At 32.3% G+C, this 22,348-nt stretch overlaps 1 protein-coding gene across 1 annotated transcript; it reads left to right on the forward strand.

Moving 5' to 3' along the window:
• Positions 1–5,251: 5,251 nt before the first annotated feature.
• Positions 5,252–21,607, forward strand: LOC114315258 (uncharacterized; the record flags this gene model as incomplete). The annotated part of the gene is made up of 6 exons (XM_082876854.1): positions 5,252–5,305; positions 5,507–5,588; positions 5,956–5,999; positions 8,512–8,622; positions 8,726–8,884; positions 21,449–21,607. Coding segments are annotated over 6 exons (609 nt in total), but the record flags the coding sequence as incomplete, so codon positions are not given.
• Positions 21,608–22,348: the final 741 nt, after the last annotated feature.

The following is a 22,348-nucleotide window of genomic DNA, read 5'->3' on the forward strand; positions in this document are numbered from 1 at the left end:
TGCAAACTTAGCCGAATCAAGATGCATGAAACATGGATGCAAAGCATAACTATGATGAAAAATAAATATGATGTTTATGTACAAATAAAGAAAGCAAGTAAAAGAACGGGATAGAAAGAAGCGGGGCGGGGAATTATTACAACGCTCTGAATAAATTATTACAAACCAGATAAGAGAGAGAGAAAGGAATATTACAACAAAATAAAAACCTCACAAACTCTCAAAATAAAAATAAAATCAAATAAAATAAAGAAACTTCATGTGCGCCGGAAAATATTTTGCTTGACGTAGGAAGACTGCTCCGTTCTGTTTGGGGAAACTTATTTTTTGCGGGAGCACTATTCATCCCGAGGTACTATTCATTGCCGGAAGTTACTATTCATCATGACAATTACTATTCACCTTTCTTGATCGTTATTCATCTTACCGGGCATTTTTTCATCCGCTGTTACTATTCATCGCCGGAGGTACTATTCATCGATGGGGCTACTATTCATCGTCGGAGTTACTATTCACCGCCGGAAGTTACTATTTACCGCCGGAGGTTACTATTCACCACCGATCACTATTCATTTGGCGGGGTCACATCTTTTAACAAATTAGATGGTTCGACCAACCATTTAAAGTGATAAAATTACAACAATTTATAAATAGCAAACTACAACATTTTATGTAAATTACAACAGTTTATATACAACCGTAAATTACAGCAGATAAAGTAATAAAATTAGGTGGTTCAACCGACCATTTAAAGCGATAAAATTACAACAATTTATAAATAGTAAACTACAACATTTTATGTAAATTACAACAGTTTATATACAACCGTAAATTACAGCAGATAAAGTAGTAAAATTAGGTGGTTCAACCGACCATTTAAAGTGACAAAAAAAATTATGAAAAACAATAAATAAAGTACTTAAACAAATTATATCACATTTTGAAATTAAATGAAAGTTTGCGAAAACTCACCTTTCAGGGACATGATGAATTTTCTGATTCACAAACTTTCTTTTGATTACCCTCAAGTTTGTGGAATGTGTTCTCAATTCTCAGTCAAAATTTGGAATTACAACTTTAACGGTTCCTTTCTTTCTGATTCTTTTTCTCTCAAAATTCCCTCGCACCAATTCCCTTTTTTTTTATTCTCTCTCCCAATTTTTTTTTACTCTTCTCATCTCTCCCTTGCCAAAATCCTCCCTCTTCCTTCTCTGATCTTCCCCCTTTTATAGAAAATAATTGTAAGAAAAAGACAAAAGAAGAAACGGTGGTGGAAGGAGTTGATTTCAAAAGATGCACAGTGATTTTACTGTGAAATGCACAGTAAAATTACTATGCACTTTACAATATAATAATGTATAAAAGAGATTATTAGCATAAATACATGTACAAATACCCAGAATAATATATAAAAACACACAAATACGTAAAATTAAAATACATGGACTAATAAAATATATTTTAGTAGGCCAAATATGCAACATAATTTGACCAAAGCGGGTCTAAAGGCACAGAAAACAAAAAAACGCACGATGGGAGTGTAGTGAATTTTTTTTTAAATGAGGAATAATACCTTATATAATATAATATTATATGTATACAAAAGTATGGTGCGTGGGTGAAACCAGGCTACTGAATAAATTTAATAAAATATTATATAATAATATAACATAATATATATATATATATAATATATAATACATAATAAAAGGAAAGAAAATGGAGAAGGAGTCTAAAATAATTTGGCAAAAACAGGTGTAAGACTAGGATTAAAGTTTATATTCCATCTTTTTACTGAGAATTTTGTGAGATAGCATATTCCTGTTTTCATCATTGAGTAATCAAAAGAAAGCGCCCAAGTCTTAGGGCCGGTCAAAATGGGGTGTCTACAGAAACTGTAACATGCCCGGGGGGTACCCGCGCGCGTTAAACAGTTCGGACCCCTGAGATCTCTTTGATCTATTCTCACGAGTGCAATGTGAAACGTAGATGAGAGTCCAGATTTGGCAACTTTTATTGAAAATCCATTTTTATTGCAATTTTGTCAAAAATGGACTGCGTCATCAGATCTCAGAGTCGCCACCTAATATTTTGGGAAATTAGGAAACCCATGACTCGGTGCCAAGGCCACTGTTCGTCGTAACCAAGGATGCTTGGCTCGGAACCTTAGGTATGAGAGGGGAAGGTCAATAATGAGCACCCCCGCCCACCCGATCAAAGATCGGCCTTTACTAACCACGATATGAATTTTATTTTATTTATATGTTCATGTTCTGATTAGTTAATAAATCCTAAAATTTACTATGTGAAGCATACAAGTATAGACTATGTCACCCATTTTGGAACAACTTGATTTCATGTAGTTTTGAAAGAGTTTTGAAAATGTATAACCCAAATAAATTGAGTTTGCAAACATGAAAATCAACATCATTCCAAATTAAGCGACACAACCTCCATCCACTGGCATTCATACAATTATATCACATAAGCAAATAGCCACATGGTAGAATGCTTAAACATAGTAAGAAAAACATACACAAACGGGATGCTAAAGCATAAAAACTTACATGTTTGACGACCCACGAACAAGCTACAAAGCAAAGTTAGTAAAACATGTATGATCTTATATACAAAATCCTAATGCAATTCACGCATGAGATGCAACTAAAGATTCAGCCTCTAAAATATGATATGTGAATCATCTCAAGAACATGAGGTAGCGCACATAATCACATAGGAATTGATTAAATCCACAAATGCAAACTTAGCCGAATCAAGATGCATGAAACATGGATGCAAAGCATAACTATGATGAAAAATAAATATGATGTTTATGTACAAATAAAGAAAGCAAGTAAAAGAACGGGATAGAAAGAAGCGGGGCGGGGAATTATTACAACGCTCTGAATAAATTATTACAAACCAGATAAGAGAGAGAGAAAGGAATATTACAACAAAATAAAAACCTCACAAACTCTCAAAATAAAAATAAAATCAAATAAAATAAAGAAACTTCATGTGCGCCGGAAAATATTTTGCTTGACGTAGGAAGACTGCTCCGTTCTGTTTGGGGAAACTTATTTTTTGCGGGAGCACTATTCATCCCGAGGTACTATTCATTGCCGGAAGTTACTATTCATCATGACAATTACTATTCACCTTTCTTGATCGTTATTCATCTTACCGGGCATTTTTTCATCCGCTGTTACTATTCATCGCCGGAGGTACTATTCATCGATGGGGCTACTATTCATCGTCGGAGTTACTATTCACCGCCGGAAGTTACTATTTACCGCCGGAGGTTACTATTCACCACCGATCACTATTCATTTGGCGGGGTCACATCTTTTAACAAATTAGATGGTTCGACCAACCATTTAAAGTGATAAAATTACAACAATTTATAAATAGCAAACTACAACATTTTATGTAAATTACAACAGTTTATATACAACCGTAAATTACAGCAGATAAAGTAATAAAATTAGGTGGTTCAACCAACCATTTAAAGCGATAAAATTACAACAATTTATAAATAGTAAACTACAACATTTTATGTAAATTACAACAGTTTATATACAACCGTAAATTACAGCAGATAAAGTAGTAAAATTAGGTGGTTCAACCGACCATTTAAAGTGACAAAAAAAATTATGAAAAACAATAAATAAAGTACTTAAACAAATTATATCACATTTTGAAATTAAATGAAAGTTTGCGAAAACTCACCTTTCAGGGACATGATGAATTTTCTGATTCACAAACTTTCTTTTGATTACCCTCAAGTTTGTGGAATGTGTTCTCAATTCTCAGTCAAAATTTGGAATTACAACTTTAACGGTTCCTTTCTTTCTGATTCTTTTTCTCTCAAAATTCCCTCGCACCAATTCCCTTTTTTTTTATTCTCTCTCCCAATTTTTTTTGACTCTTCTCATCTCTCCCTTGCCAAAATCCTCCCTCTTCCTTCTCTGATCTTCCCCCTTTTATAGAAAATAATTGTAAGAAAAAGACAAAAGAAGAAACGGTGGTGGAAGGAGTTGATTTCAAAAGATGCACAGTGATTTTACTGTGAAATGCACAGTAAAATTACTATGCACTTTACAATATAATAATGTATAAAAGAGATTATTAGCATAAATACATGTACAAATACCCAGAAAAATATATAAAAACACACAAATACGTAAAATTAAAATACATGGACTAATAAAATATATTTTAGTAGGCCAAATATGCAACATAATTTGACCAAAGCGGGTCTAAAGGCACAGAAAACAAAAAAAACGCACGATGGGAGTGTAGTGAATTTTTTTTTAAATGAGGAATAATACCTTATATAATATAATATTATATGTATACAAAAGTATGGTGCGTGGGTGAAACCAGGCTACTGAATAAATTTAATAAAATATTATATAATAATATAACATAATATATATATATATATATAATATATAATACATAATAAAAGGAAAGAAAATGGAGAAGGAGTCTAAAATAATTTGGCAAAAACAGGTGTAAGACTAGGATTAAAGTTTATATTCCATCTTTTTACTGAGAATTTTGTGAGATAGCATATTCCTGTTTTCATCATTGAGTAATCAAAAGAAAGCGCCCAAGTCTTAGGGCCGGTCAAAATGGGGTGTCTACAATACACAAAAGGGGAATTGTTATGGGAATTCAGCTTCACTGATGTTAAGAGATTTTAAAATGATAGAACTTTTTTTTGGGTGAATAAAAATGATAGAACTTGTAAGGCTCGTAAAGCCCAACATGGATCCCGTTTTGATAATTCAAACTGTTCATTTTATAGGATTCGCAATATATATTATCCATGAAAAAAATGTAGAGCGATCCGATAATTGTTACTTTTTTATTTTATCACATTAGTCTAGAAAAAATAAATGAGCAACAAATACATATTTGAAATAGACCATTCGTTTTTTTTTTAGACAAATGCGATAAAATAAAAATGTTACGATTATCGGATCACTCTAAATTTTTTATGAACATTATACATTGTATCGAAATGAGACCCATGTCGGATCCTACGGACCTCTCAAGTTCTGTTATGTTGAGATCCTAACATGAATGTATACCATATATACGTTTATCACTACTAGAAAATTGACTTTTTGCTACTATATAATTTGCGACCATCTGGTTAGCCGTCGCAAATAATCAATTTACCCCCTTATTTTCTTCTATTTATTTTCCCTTTTTCTTTATACTTGCCCTAGCCCCTCCATAAACACCGATTGTTCTCTTTCTCTCGCTCTCTATCGGTCTCACAGTAATACGACTGGTATGAATCTCTCCTCTCTCTCTCTCTCTCTCTCTCTCTCTCTCTTCCTCAATCTCGCTTTCTCTCTTTCTCTCAATCTCGTGCTCTCTCTCCTTTGATCTTCTCAAATTAGCACCTCTACTATACATGTATATGTACCTCTATATATATTATGTATATGTTGTGAATATCAATGTTTGAAATTGAATTTATTTTGTTGAGGTCCGAGCAAGAATCGAAGTAGACGTCCTCAACTTCCTCAAGATCTTGAACTCTTCGACTCCGACAATCTCATATTTCTTTGGTTTGCAATTTTGCTTCAAATCTCTACTCTCGAAATGTGTATATATATATATATATATATATATATATGTGCGTGTGTATTTTTGTGTTAAGCATTGAGTCACTGTTGATTTTAATTTGACAAATTTGGGGATTTTTGAGTGTGTTATAGATCAATAGAAGATGGAATAATAGCTGAGGGTTTGTTGACTGATGTTTCGTGGATTTTTCTTTCTCACTCGTTTTGCACGAGGTCTTTGATGAGAGTTAACTAACACTGCTGAATCTTTCATTAGCTATATCGCTGTGTAAGCTTTTCTTTCATTTCCGCCCATGGAAGTTTGCGTTTCCTTCTGACTTCATTTCTTCCTTCTCTCTCATTTCTGCAGAGATTCAGGAGCAGGGGTTTCCGGCGAAGCCTAGACATACAGAGGTGAGTTTTAGTGGTAATTTTTTTGTTTTTTTGTGATCAAACTATGCGGATTTTGAAATTGAGGGGTTTCTTTTGAGATTTGTGTTGGTTGATCTTGAGGAGGTGTGTTTACAGGGGACATTGATGCATGTATGAGACCACGGTTATTCGGTGACCGCCTCTGAATTTTGGCGGAATATTCGTTCGTTGAATTTCGAATTTTGAGTTGTGTTATTGTTGTTTGTATTGTATTGTATTGTACTAGGGATTTTTTTTTATTTTTTATTTTTTTACCATGATCGCTGCAAGTTCAGCTTGTGTTTTACCTGCTCATCGTTCTTTAGCTACTGGTCTGTTTCTTCGGAGGAATTTCAAGCGTTCAAGAGGTGACTATGGAGTTCTATGTTTTCTTCATCATGAAGATTTTGAGTTCTGGTGTGTATGTGTACATCTTCATGAATTTGGTATTTTTTTTTTTGTTGAAGTTATGTGTCACTTCTGCTGAGTCTACTCTCTAGGTACCATAGGCCTTAAATTTTCATCAATTAAAATTTCTAACTCATTTGGCAAGAAAAGTAGTCAAATTTCTCTGTTTGAAAGTTACATATCCTTAGTTTTCTCAGAATTTTTCGATGATCGCAAGGATCTCGTCCATTCAAGCACCAAAATTAACCTATAGCATTGAATCCCACATCGCTCTGTGCGAATACCACTCTCCACCTAACTAATTTTAACTAGAAACAAAACCATGACGCTATGCCCAAATTATGATCAAAACCATGGAGTGTTCGAAAAGACCTTTCATTTTATGAGAAAATTATGATCCATCATTTTCTGTACTGCTTGTTGATATTAGGCATATGAGCTTTTAAAGGAAGGTGTAGATCTTCAAGCTTTTTATAGATACTTTCAGTTTATGTTCTTCACATAATTATTAAGAGAAAGTAATTGTTTTATCTATGATAATTGTTGATGGTGCAATTGATTATTGAAAATGATCACTCTGTTATTGGGGTTTTTACTTTTGGGTAAGAAAGTTGATGGAAAATTTGTGATGGAAAAAGGTCTTCACATCCTTTCTTTGACTCAGTTAACGGTCCTCCACCGGACTTGTTGACAGTAATTTGGAAGCTCCTTACTGGAAACACTTCATCGCTTGAATTGTTCAAATTACTTCTCTCTGCAAAATTGTTGAATATGCTGTTCATTTCATGGCTGCTACATGTGCTTTGAATATCAACCAGACATGTTCTATTTAGGAAAGAAAAAATTCTAGATCTAATATTTTTTTAACTCTCGTTTCTGTCATTACAGGTCAAGCCCAAACCTAACTCAGCTAGCGTACAAGGACTTCTGAGAGACTTAATGTTGACAGTTATTTCATTGATTTAAAGGTTAGACAACGACCTCAATGCCTTCATTTCAAACTAATCGATGCGTGTTTTCTCACTATCTATAACTGAGTTGTAGGATTTTAAATTAGTTTTAGCATGATTGGATTGATTGATTGTGATTAAATTAGTTTTGTGAGCAAGCATTGTTAGGATAGACATTCTCACTTAGAAGCGTGCTTATGAGATAAGCCATGGGGCACTAATGTTAGTTTTCAAGTCCAAGTTTGATGAAAACTTTCAAAGTTCATGGCTGCTCTAAGATTTCAAGATAAACTATGCTCCTTAGTGTTTTTTACCTAACATTTTTAAGAGAAAATTTTCAAATCCAAGCAGTTTAAAACTTATATTAACTAGGACCAGAATTAGCAATATGGAGTGGCCTTTTTCTTCTAAATTTTTGGATATGGCACATTCAAAGTTCTAATGAATATTATACTTTAATTTTGAAGATGATGCTGTGACTTGATCAAAACATTGCATATAATATTTGCAATTTTTAGTCTCTGCATGTTATGTTGTTGTGGCTACTAGGTTATGTAAGCAAGTAAGAAAGTCCATCATTCTGATTTGTTAAAATTATGTTCTTATCAAGTAATTACCGGCATGGTCATCTTCTTTGGCTTCCATTGATTTGGTACGTCTTCGGATGAAACTTTTTCTCTATTTCTTTCTTTTCGTAAAGTGTTCGGATGAAATATTTTCTTGAAAGAACAGGTAAGCAAATAACTTTACCCCACCCAAACAAAAATGATGAATTTTCTAGCATCGTGTTATATTTATTACATATTTGTTGAATTTTGTCCCTTTGACCTTACCTTATGACCTTGGTCAACTTTCTTATTTATTTATTTGTTCATATATTGTTTCTAGTGCCTAATCATCTTAATATGTTTGGGCTTAAATTTAATTTTCCTCCGAGTCTTTTGAAGTGTCATTAATTCAGAAGTGCTACACCAAACTGCCTAGAAACGTGATAAAAAACGTGATTGTTAGTCTTGCAGCATGTGGACACACATACAGTGCATTAAAACGTCTTAACGACTATTGGTTCGGCAGACAGCAATGATTTTTTGTTCCTGTTTTTTTATTTTATTATTTTTTAAATTAATAAGGCTGTTTGCATCTCTATCTTATTTCAGGTAATTCTTTCGGTAGTATTGACTGCTGCTGGGGTTATGATTGCAGCGCTGGGAGATTTTTCTTTTGACCTTGTTGGATATAGCATGGCCTTTACTTCTGTTTTCTTCCAGGTTTGGTCTTGGACTTTTCTTATTGAAATTTGTGAATAACAAGTGCTCATAAAATCATTTTGGAGCCTTGTTGCTTGAGCTTGTGATATGCTTGCATATGCAGACCATGTACCTTGTGTTGGTGGAGAAGTCTGGTGCAGAGGACGGACTTTCATCAGTCGAGATCATGTTCTATAACAGCTTTTTGTCTTTACCATTTCTGGTATTTCTTATCATAGCTACAGGTGAGTTTCCAGATTCTTTGTCATTGTTATTTGCAAAGGTCAGGATCTTGACCTATGTTCACTATGTTTTAATACTTTTTTGCGACGGTAACAAGATGGTCGCCAAAGATTATGTTAGTGTTTTTCTTTGTTTTTTGCGACGGCAAAATAGCGGTCGCCATAAGTAGTTTAGGTGGTCGCAAATAATTTGCGACCGTTGTTTTGCCGTCGCAAAAGTATTTGCCACCCCCATATTCGCGACCCCCATTTGCCGTCGCATGGGCCGTCGCAAAAAGTCTTTTGCGACTGTTTTTTATTATTTGCGACGGTTTATAGCGGTCGCAAAAAGTGGTTTTTTTAGTAGTGATATTATGTATTTTTGTGATATTTTTGTGATATTTATTATTAAAAATAAAATTATGCATTTTGTGGTAATATAAAATGCGTAACATTACTACAAAAATATGTAATATTACCAAAAAAAAAAGTGTAATTCTATTTTTAAAATATAAATTATCGTAACTTTATCAAAAAATTATTTAATATTTATCATAAAATACATATTATATACTATAAAAATATGTAACATAATGCATATGATATAGAATTTAAGTGAAGAAATTTCTTTAATGATTGCTCCATCATCTGACTTGTAAAATTCAAATTATATATATTTGAAAGGTAAGCACACCGGTATGTGTATTATATATACCTTATAATTACGGAAGAAAATAACATAATTTTATAATTTTTGAGTCATAACTAAAAAAAAAAAAAAAAAGTCACAACCAAATACAAAAAAGTCATAAGCAAATATTTCAAAATAATGTTATAATTAAAGAAAAAAAATTAGTCATAATTAAAGAAAAAAATGACATAACTAAAGATACATATAATATGAGAGTTTTTAAAATAGAATTTTCCGTAATAGAATGATCTTGTACGGTAGCTGTGAGTTTTTTTTTTTTTTTCAATTAATAAAAAATTGAAATCTAGAACATTACTAGCCGTTCTTTTACGTAACTATTCTTTCTTATGGGTATTTTTAGAAATTAAAAAAAAAAAAGAAAAAAAAAAGCGTATCTACACTGAGTGAGATGCAAACTTTATATAATAACACAAATATTTTTGGAAAAATTTCATTCCAATGGGGTTTAAAAAATTATTTTTAAATTAATGATAACTTCACATATATTAAAAAGTAAATTCATATACTTCTCCATAACTTTGTAATTAATTTTTGAAACATTCTTTGTACAGTAATTTCCCCTATATTTTTGCAGATAAAGTACATTATAAGCCCAAGTCCTTTCCATTTTAAATTTTGAGAGATAATTGAAAAGAAAAAAAAAAATCAAAATTAGAAGATTAGATCCAAAACACTTGACTTTTAATTTCATATTTCTCGCAAAGGTGGGGCTTGCTTCCAGTCCACCATCTGGACTGGAGGGTCATTGGGCTCACTTTTGGCTTATTTTTTATAATTCAAATCATTAACATTTTAAGGTTTGTTGAGTAAATTATCTATATAAAAAATCACTTCGATCGGATAACGGATACTATGCTTTTGGATCACTTTTTTATTAACTGTTAATTTTCTAACCGTCTATTTTTTTAGGACAAAAGTGATTTGAATACATAATATCTGTTATCTAATTGACGTGATTTTTTACAAGAATAATATACTTAACAAATCCTAAAATGTGAACGGTTCAAATTATCGAAAAAAGATTCATAAGTGGGTCTAATGGACTGAACTGGACTATACTATCTCAGATCTAGACTGGAGACGGTCCGGACCCTTTGGCAAAATAGCAACCATCAGAAATTTTATACATAGTTTGTTTAAATGTGATAATACTATATTCATATATTATAATTAAAATGATGAGTGTTATGTGTTTAAATGAAAAAACGTTTCAATCCAGTCACTTAATTTTATATAAAATTCTATCAATAAGAAATCTATTCCGAATTTAAATTGAAGGCCAAGAATCACTCAGAGAGTGGTTTCACAAATTAAATCTATAAATTTGACGTGAAATTGTAACTTTCTGATTTTTTTTTTTCTTCTGAATATAAATAGACATTTTGTAATTTAATATAAGTTTTTTGTGGATTAATATATAAAATTTGTTATCAACTTTTAGATGGTGGCAACTTTTTTCTAGCTAGTTGCAAATTTGGAAGTCATTTCAGAAGTGACTTTCTAATTTTCTGCGGAAAAAAAGTTTAAAAATTTAAAATTTAATCTCAATAATACATGATTATATCGTATATATTAATTAATTATTTCTTTATAATTATTAATTAAAGTAAAAAAATTATTTTTAAAAAATTAAAAACGATCAATTTTTATTTTTTTTAACTACCTCATAAAAAACACCAAACGAATCATTAATATATCTAACATGCAGTGGCGGAGGTAACCAAGGACGAGGGGGTCACGTGCCTTTGGAAATTTTTTTGTTTTTTTGTTTTTTTTTTGTTTTTTTAACTACCTCATAAAAAACACCAAATGTGATATCCCTGTTCCGTAATATGCTAATTGGTCCTTAATTTGAGTATGATTAGGTGTTTAGCATGATTTTATGTGCCATTATATGAATATATGTGATTTTGAAGTTTTATCTGTTCACCGTAGGAATATCTGTTTGAATAATCTGCTTTGAAAATTAAATTGAGGGCCTTATCGGCTACAGAACCCGAAATTGATTATGCCATTTGGATTAGCATAATTTTTAGAACCTATGGTGAAATTTAATTAGAAATTGATTCTGGTCAGATTAAATTGATTTAATTGATGAATTGAGTACCCAATTATTTTATGTTGAAATAATATGTGAGAGGGGCTATTATAAACCTTATTAAAACCAATTCCTTCCCTTTACATTGATTTTGGCTGATCAACTCTAAGAGAAGAGGAGGGCCGGCTATTAGAGAGAGGGAGGGGAGAAAAATCTAAGTTTTGCTCTTGATCCTTGAATGCCTTGAAGATAACACAAGAATTGCCATAGAGTGTGAAGATTAAACTCCTTGGTGAGTAGTTCATGTAAATTTTTAACTATCATTTTGTGAATTCAAGGTTGAAAGAGGATCTAGAGCATGGAATTGTCTGATCATAAGGAAATTAAGTTGAATTCGTTATAATGAAGACCCATATATGCATGCATGTGTGTGATTGTCTTGAACATTGCATGTTTTGAACTCAAAGGGGTATGATCCATGTAAATTGTAGTTGAAACTCATGTTTTGATCACCAATTGTGCATCTAAGTTGAGAATGTGGCTAATTCATCACATGCATGTACAACTTGAGAAGATATGAGCTTGAATGCATGAGTTTGTTATGTTGGTGTTGAGTATGGCATATTTTGGGACATGCAAGTAGATAAATCAAGAAATTGAGCCTCATGATGTTATAATCTTGCATTGGTGCCATGTTAGTATGATTATATTTGAGATTTGGGCCATTGCATGCAAGTAATGTAGCTAAGAATTCGAATTGGAGCTCAAGAACTCAATTTGGAAAACCCAGATTTTTTATGTCCACTCGAGCGGGGAAAGAGCCGCTCGAGCTGGAAAATCATGCTCTCAGCACTTTTTGCAGAGTTGGATGTCCGCTCGAGCGTGATATTTCACGCTCGAGCGGGGAACTTTTGTAGACAGGCCTTCCGCTCGAGCGCTCTATCCCACGCTCGAGCGTATTTTTCATGCAACCAGTACTTTTGCAGGCCTTAAGGGTCTGCTCGAGCGGGGAAGTTGACGCTCGAGCGGGGACCCTGTTCTCTGAAATTTTGTATGCTCGTTCTGTATTTCGTTTTCCGTTCTCTTTCACTTGTAAGCACTCTTAGGCATATGCTAAGCATTGTAAATGAGTTAATAAGATAAGAATAAAGCCTAAAGAGGAATATGTGAATCAAAGAACGGATTGAACTGTTAGTGACCCTCTTGTGTTCATGAAATGTGTAGGGTCAAGCTCCAGGGCAAATCCACAAGCCGATCACTGTGAGTAATATCGATATTCGAATAATTGTGAATGTCCAATTGTTTATTCCCTTATAAGCTTTATGATTTGCTGATTGGGATTGTGGACAAAAATCTGACATGAAAATAATTGGACCTAAGGGCGTTTTGATAGAAATGAATGGACCAGAGGTCGTCTTGATAGAGATGAGTGGACCAAAGGTCGTTTTGATAGTAATGAATGGACCGGAGGTCGTTTTGATAGAAATGAATGGACCGAAGGTCGTTTTGATAGAAATGACTGGACCAAAGGTCATTTTGATGTACATGAACAGACCGAAGGCCGTTTTGACATATATGGATGGACCGAAGGTCGTTTTGACATGAATGAGTGGGCCGAAGGCCGTTTTGACACGAATGAGTGGGCCGAAGGCCGTTTTGCCACAAGTATATGGGCCAAAGGCCGTTATGACATAAATGAATGGGCCAAAGGCCGTTTTGACATAAATGAATGGGCTAAAGGCCAGTATGTTTGGAACTACAGTCACTCGATCTAAACCTTGCATAAATGTACATATGTTAAGTAGGAATATGAATTGGGCCCAAGGCCGTTTGGCGTATGTTGTCTTACATATTGTTTATATGACTTCTGTATTTGATATTATTCACTGGGCTATCGCTCACGCTCATTCATGTGTTTGTAGGTGAGCCGAGGGAAGTCCAAATCCAGCCCCAATGAAGTCTGCCAGGAACAACATGAGTTTGAGAAAATCAGCCTTGTGTCTCACGCACGAGACCTATCCTTGCCATTTTGTTATGTAACTATATTTTGTCTTGCTAGCAAGGACTTTATGTATATTTGTAAATAGTCTGTCATGGGTTGACTTAGTTGGATGATCTTGTCTGTAAAGAATTTTATGATACTGTACTTTTGACGTGGGTTATTAACGTATATGAGTATGGTTTGTTTTGAAGTGCATATAAGCACGGCTTTATGGACAAAGTTTTTTATTATTGCTTCCGTTTGGCCCCTTTACTCTGTTGAGTTATGTCTATTTTGGTTTGAGGCCGCAGGTAATCTCAGGATTACTGGCCGGTTACGTCCTTAACCCATAGGGGCAGGTTCGGATCGTGACACCAAACGAATCATTAATATATCTAACATGCAGTGGCGGAGGCAACTAAAGACGAGGAGGTCACGCGCCTCCCCTTGAATTTTGGGAAATTTTTTGTTTTTTTGTTTTTTTTTTTTTTTTTTTGCAAATATAAAGAAAGAGGGTGATTATTGATTTAATGGTTAAAACTTGGCCTAATAACCTTAAGGTTATGGGTTCAAGTCTTGGGACCACCACTTTGTGTATTATGTCAAAGGTTAGGTGTGTACTTAATTTTTCTCCTCCCAAACAGATATTAATGTGTACTAATTGGGCGTTATTGTTGTTGTTTTGTTGCAAATATAAAGAAAATATTTTTTTAAAAAAAAATTACAAAAATATTATTAGAGTGAAATGTCAATGACATTTTAAAAATTATGAAAACAATAATGATTGTTTTGAATGAAAATGAAGAAACTTTTATAAACCATATCATCTATGAAAATTTTATGAAAAATTTTGAATGTAACGGTGATGTCATTATTATTGACATACAAGTATAACGAATCTCACTACAAAGATATGAAATTTATTAGATTGTTAGTTACATCTGACATGTGAGATTCACTCTCTATGTGTTTATTTACTATTAGTTGGTGATATCACATACTAATGATGATGTAGTATTACCATTATATTGAATTTTTTATCAAATTTTGTATAAATTTTTTTTTATCATCATATAATTTATTTTAAGACTTATATCCATATTTTTTTATATTGTCCATGATACACTAGTTATAAATAACATTATTTTTTTTTATGTTCCTCGAAATCAATCGTAAAAACTTGCGTTAAATATTTTTATAAAATTTTTCAATAATATAATTAATAAATATCCCTTCTAATTTAATTTTCTAACTCCGTCACTGCTGACATATATAGAAAAACCAAACGAAACATTAATATATTGTCACATGCGTAATCGTTATCTGAAGGGTATAGTGAGTGGGGTATGACTTTGTGCAGGGCCGACTCCATGAAGAGGGTGATGGGAGTGGCATCTACCCTTCGCCTTATAAAAAATTCTTGATTTTTTTATTTAAGTAAATTATAAGTATATCTTTAAAATTTGTGAGAGTTGTTGATAAATTCTATATGTTAGAATTATATTTTAGTTAGTTTCATAATTTTTTTTGATCTATTTAATTTTTTTAAATGTATAATAACTTATTTGTTATTATAATCTTCTTAATTATTGCTATTTATTGGAGTGTTATATTTGAGAAAAATATATATTTATATTTTTCTTAGTGTGCTATTTTGAATTGTTACGTTTGGAATGTTATGCTGGAGAAAAATACACAAAGAAATTTTTTATGTATTACATTAAAGTATTATGTTACAGTGTTACGTTTGGGTGACGGAAATGTGATTCAAAAATTGGATCAAACTTCCCTATGACGGCATCCTCCAATGAGGAAGTGTAGAACTATTTGTCAAATCATACCAAAATTCAAATTGGGATCTCACAGTAAGGTTGTCAAAATAAATAAGACCTATCATTGTATTAGAAAATTCATGAGATTGGTTGAAGTAATTGGGGTCCATTTGGGAAGAGTTTTTCTAGGCTTTTTTGGCTATTTTAGCCACAAAAGACAAAATAGGCTATTTTAGCCACAAAAAATAAAACATCACATCCAACCCATAATCATTACACTCTTCTCTCACGAAAAAAGTCAAAAAAGCCAAAAAGTCAAAAAACCCTTCCCAAACCAAACTTTTTAGCCCAAGCTAAAATAACCAAAAAAATTAAAAAGTCAAAAAACCAACCCACTTCCCAAACGAAAGTTCATTCCCATATGGGATTTTCTAATATTTTTCTCTTAAAAGTTGTTTAAAATGCAAATAGCTTCATGTAATTTTAGAAAGGATATCTCACCCCTTCAAATTTCTAATTTCATAACAAGTTATCCTTATTATTAATAAATTATCATATCAATTAAGAGTTTTTAATGATATTAGAAATTTATTTCAATTATTAATTCAAGTAACTTTATTATTGTATAAGAGAGTAGTTAAAAATTTTATATTTTCAATTAATTCGGTTAAATAAAAAATATTGATAAAAGGATATTTTTAATTTTTCAAATCACAATAAATAATTCGTATTTTAAGTAAATATCAAGTACCCATTTTACTTTAATTATGATAAAAAAAAAACTATTTAATAACTTATTGATCCCATTAAAAAATATATATGGGACCTCGTCCATTAGAAATCAAAACTCATTTGGAACCTAATTCTTCTTTGTTATATACTTTTTCTCAAGACTTAAACCAAATGAGATATATACGCATATATATAAATATAAAGATGTGTTGGACACTATTGACAATGAGGTTATTATAATAATTACAAAAAAATGACATATAATCAAATACGATAATTTATGTATGTTTTAATATTTTTTTATTTTATTTTGTTAAGATGATAGTATTTTATTAAAACTTTATTATTTGAAGGTAGAGAAGTTTAAATAAGTTCAAATGTTAATTAACTTAACTTGTTTTTAATAAAAATTTTAAAACTTGGGTTCTATTTGGTTTAGTTTTTTTAAAGAGTTTTAAAAATTAAAAATTTGTTTGATTATAATTCTTAAAAATAATTTCGGAAGGATTTATAGTTTTATTTTTATTTTTTATTTTTTGAAGTTAAATAGATGGGTGTAATAGAAAATTTGATTGACTGATGTGTAGATTGTGAGAAAATGAGAGAGGAGAAAGAAAAATTAATCGATTGATTTATTAATAAATAATAAATAAATAAATAAAAGAGAAGGAGAGAGAAGAGAGAAAAAATAATGTTAAAAAGAGTTTTAAAAATTGATTAACCAAACATATTTGTTAATTTTTTTGATCCAACTTAAATTTAAAAATTAAACCAAATGTCGCCATAATTTTTTTTAACCGACCTCATCAATAAAAATTTTTGCGGTGGCCACTAATATGATTATTCACATATATTAAGGCACTATTGGTTTGTCCTACCAAAAAAGGACCAAGAAAGAAAATGACATTTGTTGCCTTATGGAATGAATTTTACACCTGAAAATTTTAAATAATTTCTTTATTGATTTGTGATTATATTTTAATTTTAAGTAATGAATACCAATCTCAATCAAACAATCAAAAATATTACGACACAACGATTTAACATAAAAAAAATCACAATTAGAACGTCCCCAATTGTGATAAAAATCACCAACCAAAACTACAAAATAATCCACTAAGAGGATAAAAAGAAATTACACATGCATACCATCAACTACCTAGCGAATCCACGCTCCAATTGAACCGACCCCGATGTGCCTCTTCTACGACATTCTTCTCATCGGAATCGTCTTGCCCAACGTTGAATTCACAATGCTAATGTTGAATACACAACGATGAGCCACTTTGGAATCCACAAAAATTTCAGGCCTAAATTTTCCGAAATCCACTAAAGAACACCTCTCTCTCTTTTGTGGATAAAAGAATAAACACAAACCCCTTGATGGTACCAATATGAAACTTGTAGATCCACAAATTACTTTCAAATCATAAAGGAAACACTTATAAAAATACCCTCCAACATATAAAACCTGAGTAGCTTTGTTCTCCCAGAATTTGGACGGCTTAAACCCTAAAAACAACATACGGTGCACTTTATAATAAATAGAATCGCGAAGACCGCTTGAGTGCACACTTCACCGCTTGAGCGGTGTGAGTAAAGCCGACCATTCTAGTGGACATTTCACCGTTCCAACGGTGAAACACCTTTCCCAGATCACAAACTACATATCACATCTTTTCTAAATCACAAACTCCTTTCCCTGTACATAGTCAAGTGACAAATATAACAAGCTCAAAATCACAAACTCATATGCATAGCCAAAATTCAGGTTGGATTCACATCCAAACACTCACATCCTCACTTAAACAAAAGAGTGAATAAAATTACAACTGAAACGAGTTTTGTCAAACGGGATTACTAATTATAAAAACCTAACAATCTCTTCCTTTGGTAATTCCGAGACAAAACACACCTAACAAAGAAAATCCTAAACACCCCAACCCATTCCAACCAACCAAGATAGCTTTCTTAAGGTCAATATCTGCAAAACAACTATTAATGCAATGATCTGCAAAACAACTATTAGTAACACAAGAGTATATGAAAGCAAACAAGATTATCTTGAAGCATGAATAGATGAAAATTTTTTTAAACAACATGCAGCATGAATAGATGAAAATTTTAAACATGCAACCACACTAAAAAAATTCTCAACAAATTCTCCTATAAAATTCTCTCCCTTTTTGTCATGAATTGTCAAAGGAAGCTCAGTTAAGTAAAGCAAGAGCATAAACCACACAAGTAAGGACATGTTGATATAATAATCAATAGCATGCGAGCAATAAGCAATACATAGCAACATGCAAACCAATTTACACCAATCTCCCTTTCAAAACCAATCAATGTAAATTCATGCTAAATAAACTCTCCTACAATGATTTACCAAACTCCCCCTCACTAAAACCAACCACAAGCACGAAAAACAATGAACAAAAAGGAAAAGACAAAAATAATATGGTTGAGCAAGTAAGGAATTTCATATTTATATTTTAAAAACGCACAAGAATATCCAAGAAATACATTTACTTGGAAACACAATGTGCACAACCTCTAGAAGATTTCTCATGAAAGAATGTGATGCAACGTGTGAAAATCATAGATCCCATGATAAAAGTGTGTGTGTGGCTATTGGAGTTCGACAAACATTAGATTCAAAACCTAGTAGTGATCTGATGGCTAGATCTTCGATAAGAGAATATGCGAATGACTGAAAAAAGTCAAACATCCAGTGATCAAGAAGTATTTGTTGAATAAATGTGAATGCTCCCCCTACCATCTATTTGCATTTCCTCTACTTATCCCTCTGTATTTGTCTTTTGACATGAGGAAAAGGTTACCTCATAGTCACTACCAGGCTTCACTGCAATTTACAAAAACCTAACAACAATTTTTGAATATTGTTACAAAAACCTAACAACAATTTTTTCACCTCTTAAATTTGTAATATTTTTAAATTTAAATATAAAAATTTGAATATAATGTCATGTGATTGCTACAAGATGTAAAAGATGATGCTGTGAAATCAATACATTAGTGACATATTATATGATAAAATAAAAATTTTATAATACACATCTTATTTTAGGGTGTGTATTATATATCTAAGTTATTGTGAGTGTTGATTTTCGACCACACAACCAAATAGGGAACTCAGTTGGAGAGCACCGACAAAATAGATTGAGCCAATCACCTGCCAATAAAAAGATGAGAATACCGTGGTGGTTCGTCTATCTAGGGGCACTATGATGATCAAGTCAGTCAACTTATCTCTCAAAGATATTAAATAAATACATAATTCACAATCAAAAGCATCACAAATAAAAACATACACTACAAGAAAATCAGGCAAATAACACGGAGGTTTTTGCGACGGGATGACTGCCGTCGCAAAAAATGGTTTTTTGCGATGCATTGTAGTTGTTGTCGCCAAAGAAGTTTTTTGCGACGGGGTGTGTTTGCCGTCGATAAAAAAATGGCCTTTTGCGACGGGGATGATTCCGTCGCTAAAGATTGTAAAAAGAAAATTCCAAAAACATTGGCGACGCACGGTATACCGTCGCAAACGTATTATTTAGCGACGGTAAGAAGTTACCGTCGCAAATGGTGGACCATCTGTGACGGCAGAAGCCCATCGCCAAAAAACGAAGGATAAAACGACGTCGTTTCATTCGTTAATCATGATCATTTGCGACGGTTGAAATATACCGTCGCAAATAAATGAATATTTGGTTTATCCCGCTATTTCTATCTCATTCACGGTTGAAGTCCCTAAAATCCCCAAATTCCTCAAATCAAAATCCCTGAAACCGAAATCCCTAAAATCCCCAAAATCCCAATCCACTGATCCCCAAAATCCTCAAATCAAAATCATTCAAAATCAAAATAGTGGTGGACGACGGCCTTCGTAGAGTGACGAGGGTGAACGACAGCCTTCGCCGGAGTGACGAGCAGCCACGACGGTGAACGACGAGTGACGAGCGACTGTGAACGGCCATTCATGAGGTTTATTGGGTAAAAGCATTCCAAATGAGAAGGGTCTAATTGTTTCGTCTAGGTTCGTCTTCTTCCTTTCAATGTCTTAATTTGCTACTATTCGAAAATGATTCCTTTACATATATGTCTGTTTTAGATGGTTATGTGCTCGTTGTGTTGTGTTGGGTTGGTTTTTTCAATTGTATTCGAAATACTTTTTTGGGTTTTACAAACAAGTGAAAGCCATTTTACTATATCACCATTTTGAGAGAGAGAGAGAGAGACAGCTCAAAATTTTCAAGATGCACTGAATGTAACAGAGACATCTAATTTCCCACATGGGTAGGCTCAAGTGTATTTCTACAAAAGAAACCCTATAACCTGTAATGGCTTTGCAGAACATCCATGGAGTCAAATGGATAGTCATTGAAACATACTGAGGAGGTCTATATTTCTACTCTCACATTGTCTAGAACCTGTTATATTTCTACTCTCACATTGTCTATATTTCTATTCAGGATAGTCTAGAACCTGTTACATTGTTTTGTCTTTTTAATTCAATTTCTGTCCTTTTCTTTGTGGTTTTGGTGTTTAAATTACTCTTATCCAAATGTGGGATATGGAAAATGGACGTCAAAATTTTCATCTAAATGACTGAACCAGAGAGAGAAAGCCCTCTAATTTGCTCAATTTTTTCATGTATTCTTGAATTTCAACAGCTTATATCTTCTGGGATTAAAATTATTTGATATATTTTTTACTAGCTTTTCAAATATTTGTTTTCAAGTATGATGAATATGAAATTTGTTGATGATGTAAAAACTTTATCAAATTTTACTTTCAAATGTTTTCATTCTTGATTTATCTATTTAATTTTGTTTTTCTGCTAACTTTATGCATAATCAATATGTTGTATGAATCTGTAAAATTGGACACCGTTATTGTCCCAATTGGGCTGTTACCAGTTGCGACCCACACAATGCTCTGCTAATTTTTAGCCTCCACATGTTTCAAACCAGATTTTATTTGCTTGAACATTAAAATTTTAAAAATTATAGGGCAAATAAAATAATTCTGCATACAGTAATTCTGCAGCCTACTTGACATTTTAATAGAGCAGATGAATATTAATTAATATAATGAATTATAACTTCATTATTATTCCAGCTCATTGAGTCAACTGACTGATTACGAAGTGAAAATATATTATGAAGTGAAAATTTTAATAATGCAAATAAAATAATTCTGCACACAAGATTAATTTTAATAATGTGGAAGATTTACATTGAAGATTCTTTTTGTTTGGGTTTAATCAATTTTCATGTGGTTTATGTACTTACATGGTTCAACATGACTCAAGTTTCTATTATTACAGCAGCCTTCAATTTTGTTAAATAGTGACTGGTATCTTAATAGGAAAATGGCACACTGGAGGAATATAAATTAGCTCCTGAAGGTGTTAGTCAAGCACTTTTGGCAGGAGAATCATTCCAAAAGGTAGGTGTTCCTACAAATACTTGCTGTGGTTCTCCAGGGCCAACACGGCTTTCTCAATTTAACATTGCTGAAAAGTGATCTAGAATGTATTGTTGATGTAAGAGTAGCTCCAATCCTTCACCAAATCTTGTATGAAATTTAAAAGTGGCATGAAATTATCATTCATATTCGCACACTACCACTTGAATTTCCTAATGATACCAAAGAAACGTTTCTCATTCTTTTTCTTATTAGTTTTTTATAAACTATCACTAACAAAAGTTTTTTATCAAAAAAAATATGCCACTTAGTTAAATTCACTTTGAAAAAAAAAAAAACTAGAAGTAGAACAATGAATTTGTGAAATCTAGTAAATATCAACAATAGGAATCTAACTAGTACTTGTTCTTTGTTTTTTTGTTTTTTTGTTCCATACATGGTATACCTATATATTTTATTAACTTGTGACTATTTTTGAGTTATATCGCATTGTTTGGTTACTTGTAGTTGCCAAATATGTTCCGAGTTAATTGTAGTTGCTGAATTTCCGTATTTGGAAAGTGATCCTTCACCAAAAGCGAAACAATTAGGAAAAGAGAAAAGTTATCAATTTAATGCTGTGAATAGTTTATTCTGAAATTCCAAACAATCCTACTCTGTATGGTTTGTGCTCTAGAAGATGGTGGGTGAATCTTAGATTTGGGTACAGATGTAGTTTCCTTCCTTAATATAACAACCAAGCAAAAAGGGTTAGAGGTCAGATAACAAAAAGACAGGGTACACATTTTGGGGGATAAAAGAAACAGACACACAAAAATCTAGCAATTTGAAGTCAATACA

The sequence above is a fragment of the Camellia sinensis genome, chromosome 6 (genome assembly GCF_055761805.1).
Source record: "Camellia sinensis isolate YWXY chromosome 6, ASM5576180v1, whole genome shotgun sequence".
In the NCBI taxonomy this organism is placed as follows: domain Eukaryota; kingdom Viridiplantae; phylum Streptophyta; class Magnoliopsida; order Ericales; family Theaceae; genus Camellia; species Camellia sinensis.